Here is a 20,877-nt window from a genome sequence, read left to right on the forward strand (position 1 = left end):
TGCAATAGATCTAAGATTAGGTTCATTTTTAAACTAAACTGTTTATGAACACAGGAAAAACGGCTCAGCAAAGGAATAATTGCAATTTAAACGTATTTAGCAACAATTAAGAAGAGAAGGTAACACAAGGTATTAGAATAAACAGCAGATGCAAATAATGTGAAGTAAAGTAAGAAAATCAACACTACAAAATATCTTTTGCAGGCCTATACATAAAATTCAGTCAAAAAGGAAACAAAGTTGTCATATTAAACAAAAACAATAAAGGCAGAATGGCCCCAATACAGTGTAATGGTTTACAAACAATGTCCTACACAATCGGCTCATTACATAATATTGCATCTTTTTCCTTGTTTTCAGTAAGTGCTCTTGCATCATGAATAAACACAGAATACTGAACACCATTTTGTGAGGCTGCTCTTACATAGCCAGTGTTTGCAGTGACCGTTGTAGCTTTATGGTAGTCACCACTTCCAAATATTACCTACAAGTTTTTGTATATTAGGTTCATAATACAACTTTTTTTGCAGAAATTGCAAAATTCAAATACAGTTTTACAATAGTATTTTATTAACTTCTAGAAACCAAGAATTTAACTATATGCCATAACAGGCCTAAAACTATTATGGACTTTAAAATGTGTTCAATTTAAGTAGCCTACAACCATAAAATAAGCTAAACAATAACTTACTTTTGATCTTTTATTGATTTTTCCACTTGACTTCAAGTTTAAAGTTCTATGAGACATAATATCAGGGACCACTGATATTTTTTTTAACAACGCTTCTGTCCTTTCTTTTTCATTGGGACCACCAATGGTGGCAACAATGGTTTGAAAGCTTTTTACCGCTGTTTCGCAGACAATCAGCTTCTTATTTTTTAAAAATTCATTCAATTTCGGCAAAACTGGGTTTTCTCTCTCCTGCCTTGCTTGTTCATCCAACACAGGGATTCCATATTTATAATAATTCCCACCATTGCATAGATTTGACACCAAAGATAGGAGAGTCGTAATGTCCAAGTTGGCTGTTAAAACTTCTGGAAAATTTTCATGTTTTGAACTGAGCAAGGATTGACTAGAATTTGACCGCATATCGTCAAAGTTTTGTTCTAAATATTCCTTTATTAGAATCGTTTTTACTTCAACATGATGACCCTTTTCCTCCTCATCTTCCGAGGAGCCAAAGTCTTCTTCCTCGAACCCAGACACTACTTCTCCATCAACAAGTATTCCAAGCTTGTCCAATTTCCGACCTAACTCTGCCGGCAAGCCATGAGCAAACCGGAAAATTATCCTTGGAGGTTTGAAGTCTACATGATTCTGATCCGCAGCATCCACAAAATGTTCCGCAACATCCATCAAACTCCGATCTCCAAACTGACCTTGACCGAGCATTGATGAATGCAAAGCAGATGCATTACGTGCAATTACTTTCACCCAAACATGTCCTTTGTTGGCCACAATATCAATGCAAATCGATTGCCTAAAAAGTGAATGAATGAATGTATCTTACTTTATCCTCTTGTGGCCGCAAAACGAAAGTATTATTCGTTTAATACAGGTTGCACAACCTTTCGTTTAGGTCATTTGCTTATTTAATACAAGTTGCACAACCTTTATGTCATGTTATGCTAAAAAAACAAGGGACTAAAAAGCCAACACATTATAGGTTAGCGCATGATGAAGCTGTAGCAGGTGGATTCTTCACTAGCGCATATCCTTGTACATATTTTTAAGAAAATTGGTCAAATACTTACTGTGTTTCCAGAGGGTCATCTTTTGGAACATAGTTGACATTAAGTAGCACAGAAGAAATACGAAAAACTCCCACATCTTCCACAGCATCTATTGTAGCAGTCAAACTCGTGAGGTTTGTGCTTATGAGGTGACTTTGTTTAAATACGACTTTTCCATCTTTCAATTTCTCCAAAAACCTTTAATACAACAGCAAATTTGCATTAAATAACACATGAGCGATTAGTAGAGACTATTGGTGCAAAACGTTACCGAATTTCCGATTTAATGCGATTGGCCAACTTTAACGAACCTTCCAAATGGGTTCCGTCTTTTTTGAAACTGTTCACTCTTTCTAACAAGTGTTCTGCTTCAGATAATCTAACCAAAATGGCCTCTAAATCCATATTCATATGCAGGTAACCGGCTAAAGGCTAAGATAAAAGAAATACAGACTTCAGCCAACGAATCGTTACATCATGCTGATGTCATCATTTTGTCGAATCTTTTCAATCAGAGAATCTAAATATTTACAAGAGAGCCTAGCTTTAATGATAAAGCACGTATTATAGTTAGCTGAATCTTATTATAAATACTTTTGCTGCAACGTAAAATAAAGCCTAAAGGTTGGGCCAAACACTGAGTTACCCACAGGTTCCTGAGACGTTAAAGTTAATTTCTGCGTGAGCTTTTTAAACGCTTATTACACGCTAATTAGGCGGTTGTATACACCATGGCTTATACAACTATGCTTGCAATAATTTAATAGGGTTTTTACGTACAATTTAAATCTAGTGCTTTTTATCAAACTAGAACGCAATCATTAACTGCTTCCTAAATTATGTGGTTTTAAGCCTGAAAAATTATACTAATATTTATGAATATTTATTATGATTTTCATAAAGAGATTAAAGAATAAATGCGAGAATTAGCAATTGAGATATAACATCTGTTTGGTAAAAAAGTAACTATTTGGCCACTTACGTGCTCAATTGTACAGTACTGAAGTTAAAGAACACAGAAGGCACCGAGAAATGTTGGGAATTTAAACCTACCACGTAAGTCATTTTAATTAGCCGACGCCCCGCGCGCTTTTCGTTGATGCTTGATTATGTAAAACGTCGTTCTTACAACTTGTTGCAATGGTACAAGGCAGTTTGGATAAGGCAGCGACAAAGCAACACTATTTGGATGTACTCAGTGCAGGATTATATTTGTTCTACAGGATTTAAGTTAAGTACTAATTTGTACTGTTTAGTAAAACTTAATTTTAAACTATGTGTTATCTAGTCATTTACTGTTATTTATTTACAAACTAATATTTTGAAATACCTACACCAGATTATTGACTATTTCTGAGTATATTACCTAAGTATGTAAACCTATTGCTATAATTTTAGTATTGTGCCTTGCGATTGGTATTCTAATTTAATCGTTATCTATTTTAACAATTAACAAACTTTTTTCCAGGAATTCCGCTACGATTGTTAATTGTGCCACAACGTCGCTCGCCACGTGGCATCGGTTTACTCAAATCGTTGCGTTCAGCCACAATACGTAGCCTATATATGGCATCGCGTCATAACCGTTTCGCCATCGCTTGCGATTCGTACGTCATAGGTTCACGCCCGACAGCACACGTTTGCGACGTCATATTGTGTTTTTTCTATACGCTTGCTTTTCGCAACAATTTTTCATGGGGCCCCATGCGCGGTTTGCGTCGTCGCAAGGCACATATACTTATACTTATATATAACTTTACTCTAAAAAATATATTCGTGCGGTTAGTTAGAAGTGAAGCATGAAGATCAAAGATTTGGTAAAGTATAATTCACAATAGGCATTGTTACGTACACCAGTTCTTTTTTAGATGGCATCAGAGATGTGACGTCACGAAGTGGTGATGACGCAACAGAAGAACTCACTTCGTAAGTTGTTTGGTTTCGTCACAATGTTGATTATTTGAAACCGCATTTTTCTATATTTTAGAATATGGTATGTGACGTCACAGAGAATCAAGAGGTCAGAGCGCGAATCAGGAATGAAGGTAATTGTGACGTCATAATATAAACCGCCATTTAACCATTTTATTGTTGTAGAAAAGCCAGCGTCTTTGCTGCCGAAGAAAAGCGGAAGGTATAGTCTATAATATTTTTCAATTACTATAAAAAGTATTATTTTGCTAAAGTTAGTTTTCAAAGTAGTGATTATTTTTTAGAAAATTATTACAAATTGTACACTGTATATTATTATATACTGGTCACGAAGATGTGACGTTAGTAATACTATATTAGGGTAGAGAAAGATGGGACGCTACAGTATACATTATATTTATATATGAAATATTGAGGATACGGTTTTATAATTGGAGGATGAATATTCTTTTTTTACTACCAAATGGTATGAAAAAAATAAATAAAAAAGGTCTCCGATCTTTCCGTCTACTATATTACTGTATATAGAGCAAGATGAATTCCGTTAGCATATAATATCCGATTTTCCTAATTGTGTTTCTAACTCTAACAACGCACTTTTGGAGTCTTGGGGATACGGTTGTATAATTCTGTATACATTATTTTTTAACCACCAAATGGGACGATAAAGACCTGGACCATCTTATAATCTCCACCTAATTTACGTTTGTTTTGCAGATGAAAAACAAAGACGAAGACAACTAATAAGGATAGCGGTTTGAAGTTTTGCTTAGGCTTAGGAGTTGTGTGTTGTTGAGGTGTGGTTGCTGGAGCACTCTTACAGTGTTGCCGGATTAGTGTTTGTGCCTCATTTTTGCTGGACCTAATGTGGCCAGCCTTTTTGTCAGTCACTACTTTAGTGCATTTTGCATGTCACTGAAATATATGCAATGAAACTATGGCAAACATCTTGCTGGATCGGATTTTGTTGTTGTACACGTCATTAAGTGATTCTTCTGCAAGGGTCGAATCTTTTAGCGATTCTGTATTGTTCTAATCACTTGATAAAAACGGCATGTCGGTACACAAATACTTTAGTAATACCCACGCGCATTATAATATACACGCAGTTAAAACTTTCAGATTTGATGTCCCTCATTTTTCATAAATTAATTGTCCCCTATAACCTGTTGCTATTTTTTTGGAAAAAGCTTAATTGTAACGCTACTTTAGCAATACCCACGCGCATTATAATATACACGCAGTAAAAACCCTCAGATTTGATGTCCCTCATTTTTCATAAATTGATTATCCCCTATAACCTGTTGCTATTTTTTTTTAAAAAAGCCTAATTGTAACGCTGGCCACGTTACAATTACGCTGTACGTCGATGGGTCTTTAAGGCCCAGCGTTCGGCGCGGTTACGTCACGGTTCTAGACCGAGTTGCGTTACCGTTAGGTTGTTGCGTAGACGTCGCCGCCAGTGATGCTACGCTAGTTTTAGGTCACTACCGTTACAGTGATGCTACGCTCGGTTATTTAGATCACTATCAGTGCGGTTCGTAACAACCTGACGCAGTTTCGTAACGGTCGAAGCGGTGCATAACATCCGAACGATATTATATTGCGTGAAGATACGACTAGAGTATCGCGGTACCAACATGGCGTCTTGTCAGGTGAATTGGGACGTGCGGAGCCGTTATTGGCTTCGACTCCTTGTGGTCGGACATTTAATAATTTGTACACTTGCAGCTGATTATCGTTCAGGATTTGCACCATATTTTCTTTGAAGATGTTTCAATGATCATGTCCGCGTTAGTTAACTTTTTGTAATCGTCCTATTTTTGAATATGACTGAGCTGTTGTGTGCATTGCATGTTCTTTCGCACTTTTTGTATTTGCACCTCGTTGTATTATTTTTGTCTTTTTGTCGTTGTTGTCGTGCACATGTGTATGTGCATTCGTTGTATTATTTTTGTCTATTGGGGTTTCTTTAACCTGCGTGGACAGTAACATCCCGCAAGGGTTTCTCACCTAAGTAGAAACCCACTACCATTGGCTGGGGGCTTGTCGTGCCGTAGTGGCTTTCCACCAACGCCAGTCACATAATTATGAAGGTATTTTAATCTTGTTTTAACTTTTTCAGAAGGCAGTTGATTCATGGCGACGTTTTTAAGCGACTGCTTGTTCAAGTTAGACTTCTATATTAATGGTAATCTTATTCAAATGCATTAAAATAAAAACATGATACGCAGTTGATTTGTGAATTTTGTTGCTCTGGTTGAACGATTTTTTTAGGAACCTATAAATACATAGTATATAGGGTAGGGGAGAGTAATACCAGTCTAAAGATACGGTTTTATGACTCTTTGGATGTTCTTGGTTTTACTGAAAAAATAGAATGAAGAGGTGTCCCCATCTCCCCCATCCTATATACATTAGACCAGTGCTCTTCAACCGGTGTGCATGGTGCACCCTATGTTGCACAAAAATATGCCAGGGGTGCACCAGTACAGAAGGGTATACGCTATACAAGCGTGCATCAATAACTTCAACAATTTTCACCAATAATATTAGAAAACAATTAACAACGGTCTATAGGGGATGTAAAGATACAGTTTTATAATTCCTTGAATGTTCTTTGTTTACTACCAAATGGGATGAGAATATGTGAAACAAACAAAGGGGGTGAAAACAAAAAAGGGGGGTGAAATAAACATTACCGTATTAGAATGAAAGTAACTCAATTGCTAGTGAGATGGCCACGGCGTATACTAGAGATATATAGTATAGGGTGGGGGAAGATGGGACACCTTTAGCACATAATATCTAAATATCCTAATCGTGTTTTAAATAAATGACAGCGGTCTTTGAGAGTCGCGAGGGTGAGGCTTGGGGAAGACGGGACACCTTTAGCACATAATATCTAAATATCCTGATCATGTTTTTTAAACGGTTGACAACGGTCTATGAGAGTCGTGAGGGTACGGTTTTTAACATTCTTTAAGCGTTCTTTGTTTACTATTAAATTAGACAAGAAAATTGTGTAAACAGGTGTCCCATCTCCCCCAACCCAACTATACCTGTAGTGGGTCGTGGGTGCAATCCTTCACGAACAAATTACTTGTGAACACCTGTATTGAAGCAATTTATATGAATCATAATTGTTAAATCAATACGGAGAAGAATGGTTAGTTTTGATTTGGATTAGTAAATTGAACTGGCGCAACAACGGAAGAATTAATTTTAAAACAAGTGCAAAAATACACATAATTAAAGAAATGAGAAGAAAAGGCAACGCAAAAATATATGGAACACTGATTTAAACTTTAAAACAAAAATAAAAACAACTTTTTAGTCAAAGGCCACACAACGATTTTTTCAGGCTATGGTTCAATATAGGATCGCTTCGTATGAAATTCCAAAGCCGCAAGACGGCGGTATGGAGTCAAACATACAGATAAAAAGTAATAAAAACACGAAACATATACAAACATCGACATTATGTTGACAAGCTAGAGTGCTTACATGTATTAACTATTGCTATTCGCTCCTGCTAATTCTGAATAGGTTACAAATGTTCAAAGTAATCGCTTGTAGACAATCGCTTTACATTTTCTTTTTCCACCAATAGTTAATAATTAAACATGTTGATGTCGCAATAGACCTTTCGCCTTTAAACAAGTCTCTTTGTTTTGTAGAGACCGAATGACGATGGTCGGATGACGCATTTTAAAGGTTTTTCTCTTTGGTTCTTTCGACCTATTGTCGAATTGACCAGATGTGTAGTTGATTTTTTTCCGCCTAAAACAAACAAAATTTCGTTAGAAAGGTAATACAAGACGATAAGAAAATGTTATAGATAACTGGAAGCGTTGGATCTAAAATATCACTATTCAAATACACAAAAAAGATTACATCTTCTTAATATCTGTATTTGTTAGTGAAAAAGCTAAAAAATTAACGAAAAAAAACCGTTTCTTTTTAATTAATCCCGGCCAAGTTAAGGGGTACGGGTACTTTCTCAAATTCAAGTTGTCGATGTTATCGTTATGTTTAGCGTGGGGCGGGGATAGTTTAAATTTAAACGATATGTCAAACAAAGATTTTGTATATTTTTGTTTCGTCGGATTACTTGGTCGTGAAGTTTTCGCAGCACACACGATTTGAGAAAGGCGTAACATTTTTAAAAATTGCACCACTATTGCTGGTTATCATCAACGTGACAATCGGTTTGATGCTAAAATAAAGACGCACGTAAATAGCTACACTGTGGGCGTGTTGTAAACAAACGTAGGCGAGTTCTAAGTATCTGCTAACATCAATGTTTCGATCATGAGATACGCGAAAAAATATTTTTACCCAAAAATTTCAATCATTCACGATTTTCGATTATAGAAACACAGTATTAAGAGCTGTTCACACTCAACGCACTTTTTTCTATTATACCTATTTGTTTGATGCAAAAACAAAAGAACACTCGGTTAAGTAAACGTAAAAAACCAACAGCTGGCTTTATCATATATACGCACCTTTTTTGTACCAGAAAGCCTGTCGCCACCAAAACCAGCAGCACTAAAATTGCTCCGCAGGTGAAAAGGGTTATCTCTGCAAACACAAAAGAATCGATGAAAAACAAGCGGGATCACCGTTAACGAAGCATAAAGTAGACAGTCGAAAAATGTATGTAGCCGACGGAAAAACAAAAACCTTGCCAAAAATAATGAAATTGTGGGAGATTATACAACTTCAAAGACAAATTACTGAGCATGCCGCGGTATACATCGTACATGCTATCAAAACATCGTTGTCAGTTAATTAGAAAGAGAATTTGCTGCCTGTTCTAATTTCCCTTCATTTCCAAAACAACAAATTTTTTCTTAGTCAATCAAAACTTTAAATAAAAACGATTTGTAACTTACCGAGTGTTGCATTTTCTTCAGCCCTTTTACTGGATTCATTCGACACTTCAGCAGGAATGGTCTTGTCACCTGTATAACACATATCGTCGGTTATACTCTGCTTAAAGTACATAGTCCAACCAACTTACACTCTGGGTCAAGTTTGTTGTGGTCTATCTCTGGATAATCCACCGTCCCCTTATCTTCTAGCTGATTTCCGTCACTCTCTACGTCATCGTCTTCGTCATCAGCAAAAATGTTTTCGTTTCCACTCTGAATTATTTCTTCCACAAACTCGTCAAGTTTTTCCGTGCTTTCTGAAACGTCTTCCACGTTCATTTCATCCACCTCTTCCAAGTCTTCCTCCTGAGAAACTTCATTCTCCATTTCTTCTAACTCTTCTTCTTCTTCTTCCATTACTAGTTCTTCTTCCTCTCCTTGCTCTATGTCTATTTTCACCTCTTCTTCCTCTGCATTTATTCCATCAAAGGCACCAGTATCATCGGAAAACTCCCAACCATCATCAAAACTTCTCAACTCGGGATCCGTAGCAAAGAGGGCATCCACGTCTTGCATGTCTTCCTCAGATACAGACTCCATCTTCTTTTCAACGTCTGACACTCTGACGCCACTTTTTATGTCGCCTTGGTCTGCTGCCACTTCGCCGAGATTTTCACCAAGTGTGTCCGGAGCACTGGTAGTGCTTGCCATGAGTGCCACATCTAAAAAACGGTAAAATAAAACTATCAAAATATAAATAAATGCGCGCGCAAGTGGTGAAATTTCAGTCACAATTTGGTGATTTAATTTACAAACATGCACATGCAGTCATATAAGATTTAAACATGCAAGATTATATCAAAGTGTATTTTTAACATATGTAGCAATCTTAGATCGAATATTTCGACATTCCGGTTTGAGGATTATCTCAAACTTGATCGAGTTTTACTGTGCCGTCATGCCCGATTTGTAGCTGAAATTCGAGCGCGCATTTTTGCAGCCGGCATACAATTCAACGAACTGTATTTGGTTATAAGGTTTGTTCGTGTACGGTTTGTGGAGTCATATTTTAACAATTTCATGCTTTACAGTCACAAACAGTAGAATGGCTGTGATCAGAAGACAAACAACGGTTTCGGGGTTGAGGCCCGGTAACCTCATTCAGTGAAAATGTACGTTTGCTTGCGTCAAGCATGTGCTTTCAGTGACGTCAAGAACCGGCCGATTGACGTCATAGAATAACGCATAGGTGTGTATGAACTTTCTAATTTAAAGAAATGCTGGTTTCGTCTTAGATTCGGTTGTTTGGTGATTTGATGCACGTTGATTAATTACGACATTCCAAATTAACATGATTTCGGTGTTTTTTGATTGTTTGATTGGTGTTTCACAACCGCGTTTCGCCTTACCGCTTACAACGTCATATTTTGGGGTTTGTGTGACGTCATCAATTTCTGTGGCAACCGCCGCACGCATTGTGACGGAAGCAATCCTAATCGCCTCTTGGCGAATTCTCTCACCCTTCTCTGTTTCAGTCATTAAAACAATTTGTTAAACAAGCCACCAGTTAAAAGCCAAACACCAGAAAAAAAAACAAAACAAGAATGATAGGTTATTTACACATCTACATCAGTATATGTTATTTTACGGTAAACATATAAAGTTATGCAGCCCCCACATGGAGCTACTTTTAACCATACAAGGAAAAAAGGTTAGTACTTTTTAGTGATATAATCGTAAAAATATGTTTCGGCTAAAACCGAATATTTTTTTAGTATATACTACTTTTCTCTATGCCCAAACCATAGTGGTTACTTTCACTTGGTTAATAATTCGTTATCAAAGTAAACCGCCCTAGATATTTAGGGAGAAAATACGCTTCAATAACTCACCGAAACATGGGTTCGCGTAGACTGTGTTCAAGATTTCACTGCATCGTACCAGTTTCTGCGGGTAGCCAGTGTTAATTATAGAATACTGACGTACGATGATTGTTGCAGAACTACGTTTAAACCGCATATCATTAAGCAAGGATAATAGTGTTGTATAGTGGAAAACGTATCTTGTTCGTATGATGTGTTTTACAAATATAGTAGGGTGGGATAAGACGGGACACCTTTAGCAAACAATATCCAAATACCGTGGTCGTGTATCAAACAAAACACAATGGTCTACGACCTACGTGATAATAAGGTTTTATAATTCTTTGAAAGTTCTTTGTTTACTATACCAAATGGGACGGGAAAATAAAATGAAAAGGTGACCCATCCACTCCCACCCGGTTATATTACTTTGGTATTATAATTACCTTCAATGACAAAGACTTGCCGTGACATATGCATTTATTATCTATTGGAAACGCGGCCTCCCTCAGGTAGGCAATGTCCATAGCGCATTGTTGTAGATCAGCCGTTCTGGCGTTGCACTGAGCTTCCTTCGCCTGTAAATAGGAACGTATATTCACATTGAAACAAAAGTGGCGTGTTGTGGGTTTAAACGATGTCGCCTTTTGCCAACAACAATACTGTATTGGCTGTTTGCGATGGATTTAAAACTTTCCGATACCGGACACTGTGTATTGAATTACTGTGGGAATCCGCCTGATCGTCACCACCACATATTTATAACTTGTTATTTGTGATGCGGAAAGTCACGAGACAATTTCTTTGAAGTGGCCAATACACTATGAAGCTTTGTACAACTAAAATATAACTATAAACATGCAACAGTAAGGGATGCACTTAACGATCAATCATTGGTGTTCCTATTTATTGTTTGTTCTCTGTTTATATACTTGTCTCGCCTCACTAAATATTTCCGTTAAACACAAAACAAATCCTACCTTGCATTTGTTCTTCACCGATTTATAAACTTCCTTACACGTTGAGTTACGTTTGCAGTTTTTTAGCGATTGAAGACAAGACGGTCTAGTGTCGCCCACGTCGAAACCAACGCTTTGAACTTGGCAGAAAATAGCTGTCAACACCACAAAGAGCAAGAGGAATTGAGAATATTCCATATTTCAATGTTTTTTCGCTTTGCGCTGTAAAATAAATCTATCTAATTTTTTTTTCAGTATCTGCAAAAAAAACAATTTTTAAAGTCTATTGTATATACAAAGTAAGTCATTCATCCTTCCATCTCTACAAGTGTTTTTAATGTAACTAAAACTTCCTTTTATACGCAGCTGACACACACTATACTGTTACGACGAAACGAAACCAAGGCGCCACTAATGTTCCTGATACGGTATACAATGGATCAGCGTATTTTCCATGGTTATTTTGGTCCGGTCTAAAGTCAATCGAATCCACTAAACTAGCAGATTGAGAAGATCGTAAAATATTCTTTGATTCTCTTCTACTGTCAAGATACGTAAAAAAACATCCTCAGCAAACATTTGCAACCTGGCGTCGAAATAATTATTTCATTGCGATTTCACCAATATTTCGACACGGCATCTGTAAAACGTGAATACGGTAAATATTCCTCTCCACATAAAACAACAGCTAAGATACTAACACAAGCTCTATTGGTATAAACATGGATACAGCTCGCCAATGATTAACTGAATTGCGGAAATTTTATTAGCTCGTGTATGGTCTCTCAAAACGCTCGCCTTTGTTGCCGGTTGCCGAAGAGCATTTTTTAAGTGGAAAAACGACTGAAGTACTTTGGGCGAGACTACGAAACGTTTTATCTGATCTTCAGCGCTACTAAAACCACTTGAAACTAAACCTGAACATGTCAGTTGCATAATGACAAGCTGAAAGCTGGCATATAAGTGTAGCCTGTAATGTGGCTCGTAGTGAGACCACCTTGCTAGTAACAAATGATCTCGAAAAATATTTTATCCTTTTACGCTCTGATGAAGGTATGACGCAAAACGATCGTAAAATGACGTCACTTTATAGTTTATCATAAACCTGTCACATATATCCGCCAAACCTTCGTAAAGAGAGAAAACATTACTGAAAATTAATGAGCTCACTGGTTTAAGCTATGGGAGCACTGAACTAGAGGTAACGCTGGCAAAGTTCACCGCCTCATAAAATATTCACACCCGTAAACTCACTAATGGCGAGCTCGAAATCGGAGCCCTTCTGCCAGCCGAGTAGTGCAGACTGAAGTATTTAACAGCTCCCTGCTCGCTCAAGGCCCAAAATGGAACCACCCCCTAGACTACACCTTACGCCACCTCTTACAGATTCGCAGCAACTCTATTCTCACACCGTTTCGTTAACCGCGAACTCAGTAGCGACCGTTACGCGTAGCCAAACCTGGTGAAGTTTCTTTGAAAGTAAATATTAGCATAACACGCTAAGCCAATATACCTGGCGATGACTCTTATACCGAGATATTGTTAAATGATCAAATACACTTGTGTGTGCGGTTCAATAAATTACAGTAAGCTCGCCTTGAACCGTTTAAACTCCGTCATTGTCGCTTCTTTCCACGAATAGACGATTTACCGGTGTTTCCCTGCTGTAATGAACTGAATTCGAGTTTTTTCGGATTTTCCGAACAGTCAAAGGAAATAATAATATGAACCAAATAGTGAACTATTTGTGAACGAGGGAATTATTGTCTCTACAAACGGAAAATTCCACGAAGCAATAATCAACCACGTTAGATACGCATGATCGGGTTTCCATTGCGTGAACTCGCTCGACCGTGACGTCACAGGTTCGCTCAGCTCGCGAGCAAGTGCCAAAGTCACGTGATGCACTTAAGCGGGCCAACCGCGAAGTTGTTCGAGCACCTTCTTATCTGGTGGTCGTTTACGTGTTTTCAACACTGTTGCCGCATTAGGACATACAAGTAAGTTAGTTTTAACATCAGTGACTAAGATACCACCAGCGGAATAACGAAAAAATGTCGTTTCACCGATCCCAGATTAGTCTACGCGGATCCAACACAGCTTTTAATGTGTTTTGCGGCCGTTCCCAGATTAGAACTACACATAACATCCACGAGAGAATGCTTGTACTTTCACCGCTAGAGAAGTCCACGGCGGTCACCGGATTGCATTTATCTCCACTCAGCGACATTTAGATACTTGGTTTATCACTTAGCTAACGGTACTTCGAAGAACTTACACCGAAACATCGTGACAGTTACTTTTGAACTTCTTTTCTGCGGCCAGCAATTTTTAAAAATAGACCTGCATTGTTAATCTGCGCTCATGCCCTAGCTTTTACTCTAATGATGTCAATTTCTCCTCAAATTTCTGTGGCGTGTTTCATCCCTGATCCCAAAGTCCTTCATCACACGTTCAGTATTTCCCGCATTGAGTCACACAAAAGTTGCGCAAGGCATTGAGAAAAGCAGGAACGAATTAAAGTGAACAACAAACAAATCTATTATAAATAAATAAAGTCACGACCGTTTTCTACCGGGCAGATTTCAATCAAAACCAATATAATCCGGTTTCGATTGCGAGAGAATATTTTAAATCGGGGAATATGATTTGAGATTTTTTCTCCGCGAATTTGTGACGTGGCATAGAGAGTGTTCTGAATCACGTCAACGTGTTGCTGCTGATTTTGAACGGAAACCACGATGGCAATTTCGATTTTTCTTGTGGCTATGTGACGTACTGAAATGTATCGCATAACACGGCAACATCTGATGCACAGAGCATATATGGTCTGGTAAATAAGCAGACGAATGGTAACGGAAAAGCCTAAAAAAGTGTTTCTGCAAATTACTGTATACGGTTGACACAACACAATAAACATACAAGTACGTTACTCTGGCAGCTAATAGCAAAAAAGGAACTTGTTGAAAAAGAGGCAAACATAATAGAACAACTGGTGGAAAATCCGAGCTTTGCCAGGTCTTTCGTCTGTCTTGCTTTGGAAATTTACTACCATGGGTGGCGCTACGGAGCCGTTGAATTTGTACAGATAGTGAAAATAACTCGACTGTTTTTTTGGTTCGAAACCATCGTGACGTCACACCTGGTCTTCGTGGGAAGAAAGTTTTATTTCATCATCTGGGACAGAAACAGTGAGGTTGTGGGAGTCTCCCGCTTGTTTCCCAGCCGAATAATTCGACTTCGCTCGCCTGAAAAGTGAATATTATAAACAATATTCTTAAAAGACCTGAAATAGCCGAAAGCAGGATTACCTTATCAGGTTACGTTCTTAATGGTATTTAAAAAAGGTATTTTTAAACCTTCTATAAACGAATTGTGATTGCGTGCTCTTATGATAAGCATATACTTTCAAATATATCTGCCGTATGGCTCAGTTAAGTATATGTTGTTGGGAAAATAAATCGTTTTCGAAGCAAGACACCACTGCGGTCGTGGGAAGCGACGCGGAAATTGTCGAGTCCATTCATAACTGAAGTCCTGGCGTCTCCCGTACGGAGAGATACAATGGTCTATTATTAACTAAAGCGAAACTGATTTCTGATGATTAGTAGCTCCCGTGACCCTAGAAAGGTCACTGTGTTTATGATTTCATAACAATGGATTAGGTTGGGTTTCTACAGACCTGTGGGAAGCGAACGAACGTGCGACTACAATTGTGCCACAACAATGGAAGCCATCGCGTACACACCAAGGATTACGAATCGGAAGGTGGTATAACGACGTCACATTGCCGACTGTGATTGATAGAAAACTAATAGACAACTTAAAATTTGCAATAAAGTTGTGGAGAATGTTCCTTTTCTCCGGTACTGTGTGACGTCAAAGGTCATACACGCGGACTGTTACGTCATTGGCTTGTGTGTACGTCATAGATGGCACGCTCTTTATTCGGGTAAGATCGATGAAGATAAAATTCCAGACCGTGCTGATGGACTGTTTTCGTAAAGATTACCTTGAAATAGTTTTCCGAGAAACTGCTGAAAATATGACTCGCGTTTGATGTTAAGCAAGAAAGAGACATGTGTTCCGTTTGTGTCATGTCTATTTATGTAACTTTTATGCTTATGTAACTTTTATCTACATTTGAACCACTAACACTATTTTAAATCGTGGTTTAAAAAGGGGGTTGCGGAATACTAAACATTTTAGGTTGAGTCGTTTTCATGACCCAGCAACGGTTGTTATATCTCGCGTGACGGGGCAAAGATGGTTATTATAACACGGGTGTTATGTTTCGTAAATATTGTGCCCTCTTGCGTTACCATGAATGTATAACTTTGTAGGTTAGGGAGTTTTCTATTTTTTTTTATAAAAATGGGTAACGTCGAAACTTGATTACCCCGTATTTTCTTTATTGTCTAAGCTCAACTACTCTGTCATGGCGCCACAGCCTAATCTCATGTTGCAGAAAACGTAATAAGAAATATTCCTTAGATTGCACATGGAAGGTTAGGTCAACTGCAGAATGTTTGGTAAAACTTTACCTATGGTGTAGAAGGTAGATTATTGTGATAAGAGCCAAAACCATCAGCGAAGCTCCGCATGCGATCAGGGCTATTTCTAAACAAAAAATAGTTTTTGCAACTGCACAGTTAAAGAAACTGATACTCGAACTTAATATAAAAATTTGTAAATTATTTTAACGCTACTACTGTTAGCGGCTTAGAATATACAACGCGTTAAAAAAAACATGCCATAAAATAATGTAATATATAATAGGGTGGGGGGACAGGACACCTTTAGCACATCATTTTTAAAGGTCCGATAACGTTTCACACAATTCACAACGGTCTATGAGAGTCTTGAGGAAACAGATTTATAATTCTTTGAATGTTCTATGTTTACTACCAAATGGAATGAGAAAATTGAATAAAAACGTGCCCTATCTTCCCCTACCCTAATATATTTATAACAATCCTGCATTTCTGAGTTCTGATATACTTACGCCAATTGTTTGGACTTGATACGGTGTAAGTTTCGACAACGTATGACGTCTTGGTGTTTTGAACAGCAACGCTTGTTTGGGAACCGAAGTCTACAGAAAATATTTTAATCGATTGGAACGATTGATTTATCGTTGGTTCATTTTTTATTAATTGACAGTTATAAAACAACAAATTGACGTTTATTAGTTGCCGAAACGTGTGGTCGTTTGTTGTGCAGCGAATTAAAAAATAATGTATACAGGAGTGGTAAAGCATAGAAAAACATTACATTTAAATATTCACCTCTTTCAACATCTGCTGTGTTTCCTTCGGTGACAATCATCTCTTCTCTAATCACTGGTATATTTGGAGCAACCTCTGCGTTTCTAGTTTCGGATCCTCCTCCGGCGGAGGAGCGATTGTCGACGTTTGCATCTTTGTCGTCCGGGGGACCCTCGTCATCGATGAAGAATTTATCAATCTCGTCCAATTCGGTTTCACTCAGCGTTGTGTCGCTTACAGATGACGTCAGAAGTTCAAACTGCGATTGGCTTTCGGGAATGACGTCACCAGCAGACTTTGTGACGTCAGGAGGTCGATAATCTGAAAAGGCAATGCCTTAATTGACCCATGAAACAACACCGCTTGACTAAAATGCCACTTTGTTTATTAGGGTGCGAATATAAAGCCGAACAATGTGTATAGAAACATCAAATAACAACATGCGAAGAAACATCAAATGAAAGCAGATTATACACTATACGTTCAAAGTAGGAACTACGTTTGACTACAGCAAATCTAAACACCAAAGCGAAGATGGTTAATATGCACGCCCACATCAACCGATGTTATATGAATGCATATGGCATTGTCACTTCCTCACCTTTGAAAGGAAAAGTTCCATGCTCTCGTAGATACTTGATGGCAGCTGATAGGTTAAAATAGAGCATGCATCAGCCAATCGTGTTGGTTTACACGATGAAAAAATAAACAAAAATAAAGTGCTCAAATAAACATGCGCGTGTATTGGTGAGCTTAGAATCATCTGAAGTTTGAATTAGTGATATAGTACTGTCGGGGGAAGACGGGACGCATTTCGCCCACAATATCTAAATATCCTGATCGTGTTTTGAACCTTTAATAACGCTTTATTACAGTCATGATATTACAGTTATAAATGTTTAGAATGTTTTTTGTTTACCTAAATCGGGACGAGAAAATAGAGAAAGAAGGTGTACCATCTTCCCCACCGTACTTTATATGCACGATAACAAAGTGTGCGGATTCCGCCCACAAAAAAAGAATTGTTTATGTAATGATTTTGGGGGGAAAATCCAGCGATTCTCATGCATGGAGGTCACGTGACATGCACGATCGATGCGATTGGTCGGCTTACCCGTTGGCATGGTTACGCCGCTATGGTTAATTTCGAAAAAATCGAAACGCCCAGTGACATCTGTATAGCCAGTTAAGTAATGGGTGGTTGTAACTTGTTCAGTCGTCATTGCAAGTTTAGCGGCAACAAGGCGACCGCTTTCTGTTTAAACGAAATTGTGAACCTCATGTTTTGCAATTAATGTCGACTGTTTAAACGTCTTTTGAAAATCAAATTTGACATGTTTAGCAAAAGCTAGAAAGTATTTAGGCATCCATGTAAAAATCAACTTACCAAAACACGGGTTTGCGTACACACTGTTCCTTATTTCTTGGCATCTTTTTAACTTCTGTGTTGAAAATAAATATTTTTTAATTGTATGAACATGGCATGAAACATTTTGTTTGTTAAAAAAGACACATTAATAAGCTGGTTCAATAAAGTTGAACTGGGTGTTTGAGGTGTTTGATGTAAGAAATTATACGGAAAACGAACAGTTACCACGCACCATGTATAGATGTGATATTATGATGTAGTTATTTAATTAACAAAAACAAAATGGCCCAACTGACCATTTCACGTGTTATAGCACGCCACAATTGTAAGACTGGTAATCTGAGATCATTTTATTTATGTAGTAAAATTAACAATGCCCGACGGTTTACTATACACCATGAAGGGCCTCTAAAGCGACCCAGTATACTCTATATGAGTAAGGTTCTATACTCTTTTTATAGCATCTATATATGAAAATAAGTCGTCGGTTGGTCCGATGCCTTACTGCACCAACTTAAAAAGTCTAAAACTGCACATTTTGTCAAAGAGTCATATAGTAGGATGATGGAAGGCGGGACACCTTTAGAACATAATATTTAAATATCCTAATTGTTTTTTAAGCAATTAACAACGGTCAATGGAAGTCATGAGGATACAGTTTTCTAATTCTTTGAAGATCTTTTGTTTCCTACCAAATGCGACGAGAAATAGAATGAAAAGCTGTCTGACAAATGGCAGTTTTTAGAAAAGTAAAAAACAGTTTAGAAAGGAAAAAAACAACTTTTTAAAGAGTGAAACATCATAATGTGATTTGTCTGACACCTTTTTATTCTATTCCCCGTCTCCCCCCACCCTCACCACATTCACCAACTTACCTTACCAACCAAACCAACCGCATAACATTTGCACTTGTCATCCAACGGAAAGTAGGTTGAACGTAAAATGTCGATGTTTTCCGCACATTTCGGTTGGTCGCTGATAGGAGCGTCACAGCGTGCACCAGTGATCTGTTAAATGAATACATGTGAATCTTTTTTATGACAAACTTTCTATAGCATTGTATAATACAGTATATAGATAGGGTGGGAGACGATGGGACAGTTTTTTCATTCTCTTTTCTTGTCTCCATTGTTACAAAGAACGTTTGAAACAAAGAACATTCAAATAGAGTTATAAAACCATTTCCTCATGACCACATTGACCGTTGAAAACACCATCAGGATATTTGGTTAATATGTGCTAAAAATCTCCCGCCCCCACCCTACTATAACTCGGCAAGCGTAATTTATATATTAAAATATTCTAAACAATGTGAAAGAAAGTGGCGCGTCTATATGACGCATAACGGAACACAAAGTGTCACTATATTTTATACGCCAAGTTTTTTATGAGTGTTGGTGTTTGATATTGGTTTTAAATACATTCTTTCGAAAACAGGTAAAATTTCTCAACTGTTTTAGGTTCTTTTAAAAGTTTGCGCAATATGTACATAAAGATTATTTATCAGTACCCACTAACCTTGCATTTCTTTTTCACTGCTCGAAACGCTGATCCACAATTCGATGAGTTCTTGCAACGGTTCAGTGCTTCCAAGCAAGTTAATCCAGAATCGCTGCGACGAAAACGGGATAAAAGTCCAACTTCTTCGTGCTGTAGCGACGACGTAACCACGAGAGAAATTGTAAGAAATTGCATAAGTAATTTTATCGAATTTCCAACCGAAAGTGGGCGATCCAAATCACATTCAATTGGTATGCACGCGAAAGCTACCATGTTAAAAGATGGCAGGGCACTGATAACTTATATATTTATTATTCCAGCGCTAAAACAAACCTGCGAATACAGAATCCCTAAATTTGGCATTAGTCCCGCATAGCCTTTTTATTATTATTAAACCGATTTTCTTTTTTACCTTACACAACATCTAGTTTTCAAACTAACAAAGCTGTTGTTATACGCCTTAAAGAAATCTATGCCAAACAGGCGTTTGGGCATCTGCAGTATACGCTGTGGTATTGATCATTTCAATAACCATCGACCGCTTGGAAAAACCGTTATTGTTATTGTTGGCACTTTATTTCATGCGTCAGTTGAAGAAATTCATACGTCAGGTTTCCCCCGCTCAAAATATCTCCCAATTACGAAATTCCATATGGAGTATAAGAGGCACCTCCGGCGTGGGTAATTTAAAAATGGTTTATATTGAATTGATCGCTTGCAGACAGCGCGGGTATCGAACTGTTTTTAAGGTCGCGGATTCATTCTATCAACACCCATGTGATAAATTGGAACTACACTTATAGGAAAGTAATCTATATATAGTAAGTTGGAAAAAGAATGGGATATCTTTTTATTCTATATTAATTCGTCCCATTTGGTAGTAAACAAAGAACACTCAAAGAATTATATAACCGTATCCTCACAACTCCATATACCGTTGTTTATTGTTTAAAACACGATTAGGATATTTGGATGTTATGTGCTTAAGGTGTCCCATCTTACCCCACAGGACAGTATTTAATATTCGAATACATACACGCATATCTTATAAATTAGGACGTGTAGAAACTGCACAGTGCCTGAACGACAAACAGTATCTTATACTGGATCTAGGCATGTAAGGAGGGCCGAATAATTTTGTTTTATTACACGCGGTATTGAATTCAAATATTTTCCGCCGATATAAAACTATTATTGTCTGTGGCTTATTGTAACTGCCACTAACACGTACATGTGTTTGTATACCTTGCCTGTTATAGGACTCGCCACCACTCTCTCTACTATAATCTTTTTTGACATCAAACAATCTTGTTTATTCTTTATAAAACTGCTTACAATTCAACGTTTGCTACATTTTCTCGCTAAGTGAGG

At 37.6% G+C, this 20,877-nt stretch overlaps 3 protein-coding genes and 1 long non-coding RNA gene across 6 annotated transcripts; 1 reads left to right on the plus strand and 3 right to left on the minus strand.

Annotated features, from left to right (window-relative positions):
* Positions 1–2,248, minus strand: LOC100178800 (UPF0415 protein C7orf25 homolog). Its single transcript, XM_002126412.4, has 4 exons — positions 2,009–2,248; positions 1,759–1,935; positions 692–1,484; positions 1–484 (listed from the first exon to the last, which is right to left on the minus strand). The coding sequence occupies exons 1-4, from the start codon at positions 2,146–2,148 to the stop codon at positions 311–313; spliced, it is 1,284 nt and encodes a 427-aa protein (XP_002126448.1). The 5' UTR covers positions 2,149–2,248; the 3' UTR covers positions 1–310.
* A 1,120-nt stretch (positions 2,249–3,368) lies between these two features.
* On the plus strand, positions 3,369–3,877 carry LOC113475828. The gene is made up of 3 exons (XR_003397617.1): positions 3,369–3,663; positions 3,725–3,782; positions 3,835–3,877. It is a non-coding gene; the product is annotated as an uncharacterized LOC113475828 (long non-coding RNA).
* Positions 3,878–6,768: 2,891 nt separating this feature from the next.
* LOC100176486 lies at positions 6,769–11,646 on the minus strand. 2 transcript variants are annotated; one of them, XM_009859347.3, is made up of 8 exons: positions 11,392–11,646; positions 10,858–10,989; positions 10,442–10,496; positions 9,959–10,075; positions 8,699–9,271; positions 8,571–8,639; positions 8,181–8,256; positions 6,769–7,452 (listed from the first exon to the last, which is right to left on the minus strand). In XM_009859347.3, exons 1-8 carry the CDS (start codon positions 11,566–11,568, stop codon positions 7,290–7,292), a joined length of 1,362 nt encoding a protein of 453 aa, XP_009857649.1. In that variant the 5' UTR covers positions 11,569–11,646; the 3' UTR covers positions 6,769–7,289. The 2 variants fall into 2 exon arrangements, with proteins under 2 accessions (XP_009857649.1, XP_002126721.2); XM_002126685.5 differs by lacking the exon at positions 9,959–10,075.
* Positions 11,647–13,809: 2,163 nt separating this feature from the next.
* On the minus strand, positions 13,810–20,300 carry LOC100186708. Of its 2 annotated transcripts, none has more exons than XM_018817600.2 (8): positions 19,525–20,300; positions 18,882–19,013; positions 18,025–18,079; positions 17,752–17,892; positions 16,659–16,958; positions 16,376–16,465; positions 15,915–15,990; positions 13,810–14,618 (listed from the first exon to the last, which is right to left on the minus strand). In XM_018817600.2, the coding sequence occupies exons 1-8, from the start codon at positions 19,777–19,779 to the stop codon at positions 14,507–14,509; spliced, it is 1,161 nt and encodes a 386-aa protein (XP_018673145.1). In that variant the 5' UTR covers positions 19,780–20,300; the 3' UTR covers positions 13,810–14,506. The 2 variants fall into 2 exon arrangements, with proteins under 2 accessions (XP_018673145.1, XP_002126873.1); XM_002126837.3 differs by lacking the exon at positions 17,752–17,892 and adding an exon at positions 17,239–17,283 and having other exon boundaries at positions 19,525–19,876.
* Positions 20,301–20,877: the final 577 nt, after the last annotated feature.

Source organism: Ciona intestinalis, chromosome 2 (genome assembly GCF_000224145.3).
Source record: "Ciona intestinalis chromosome 2, KH, whole genome shotgun sequence".
Lineage (NCBI taxonomy): Eukaryota > Metazoa > Chordata > Ascidiacea > Phlebobranchia > Cionidae > Ciona > Ciona intestinalis.

Coding starts and splice junctions, on each gene's coding strand:
- LOC100178800 (XM_002126412.4), bottom strand. CDS start 2,148: ATGAATATGGATTTAGAGGCCATTTTGGTTAGATTATCTGAAGCAGAA. Junction 1,936..2,008: donor CGCATTAAATCGGAAATTCG/GTAACGTTTTGC, acceptor GTTGTATTAAAG/GTTTTTGGAGAAATTGAAAG. Junction 485..691: donor AAATCAATAAAAGATCAAAA/GTAAGTTATTGT, acceptor AAAAACTTGTAG/GTAATATTTGGAAGTGGTGA.
- LOC100176486 (XM_009859347.3), bottom strand. CDS start 11,568: ATGGAATATTCTCAATTCCTCTTGCTCTTTGTGGTGTTGACAGCTATT. Junction 10,076..10,441: donor CTACGCGAACCCATGTTTCG/GTGAGTTATTGA, acceptor TGACTGAAACAG/AGAAGGGTGAGAGAATTCGC. Junction 7,453..8,180: donor GGCTTTCTGGTACAAAAAAG/GTGCGTATATAT, acceptor TGTTTGTTTTAG/GCGGAAAAAAATCAACTACA.
- LOC100186708 (XM_018817600.2), bottom strand. CDS start 19,779: ATGGTAGCTTTCGCGTGCATACCAATTGAATGTGATTTGGATCGCCCA. Junction 16,466..16,658: donor CACAGCAGATGTTGAAAGAG/GTGAATATTTAA, acceptor TATTTTCTGTAG/ACTTCGGTTCCCAAACAAGC. Junction 15,991..16,375: donor ATCAAGTCCAAACAATTGGC/GTAAGTATATCA, acceptor TTTTTTGTTTAG/AAATAGCCCTGATCGCATGC.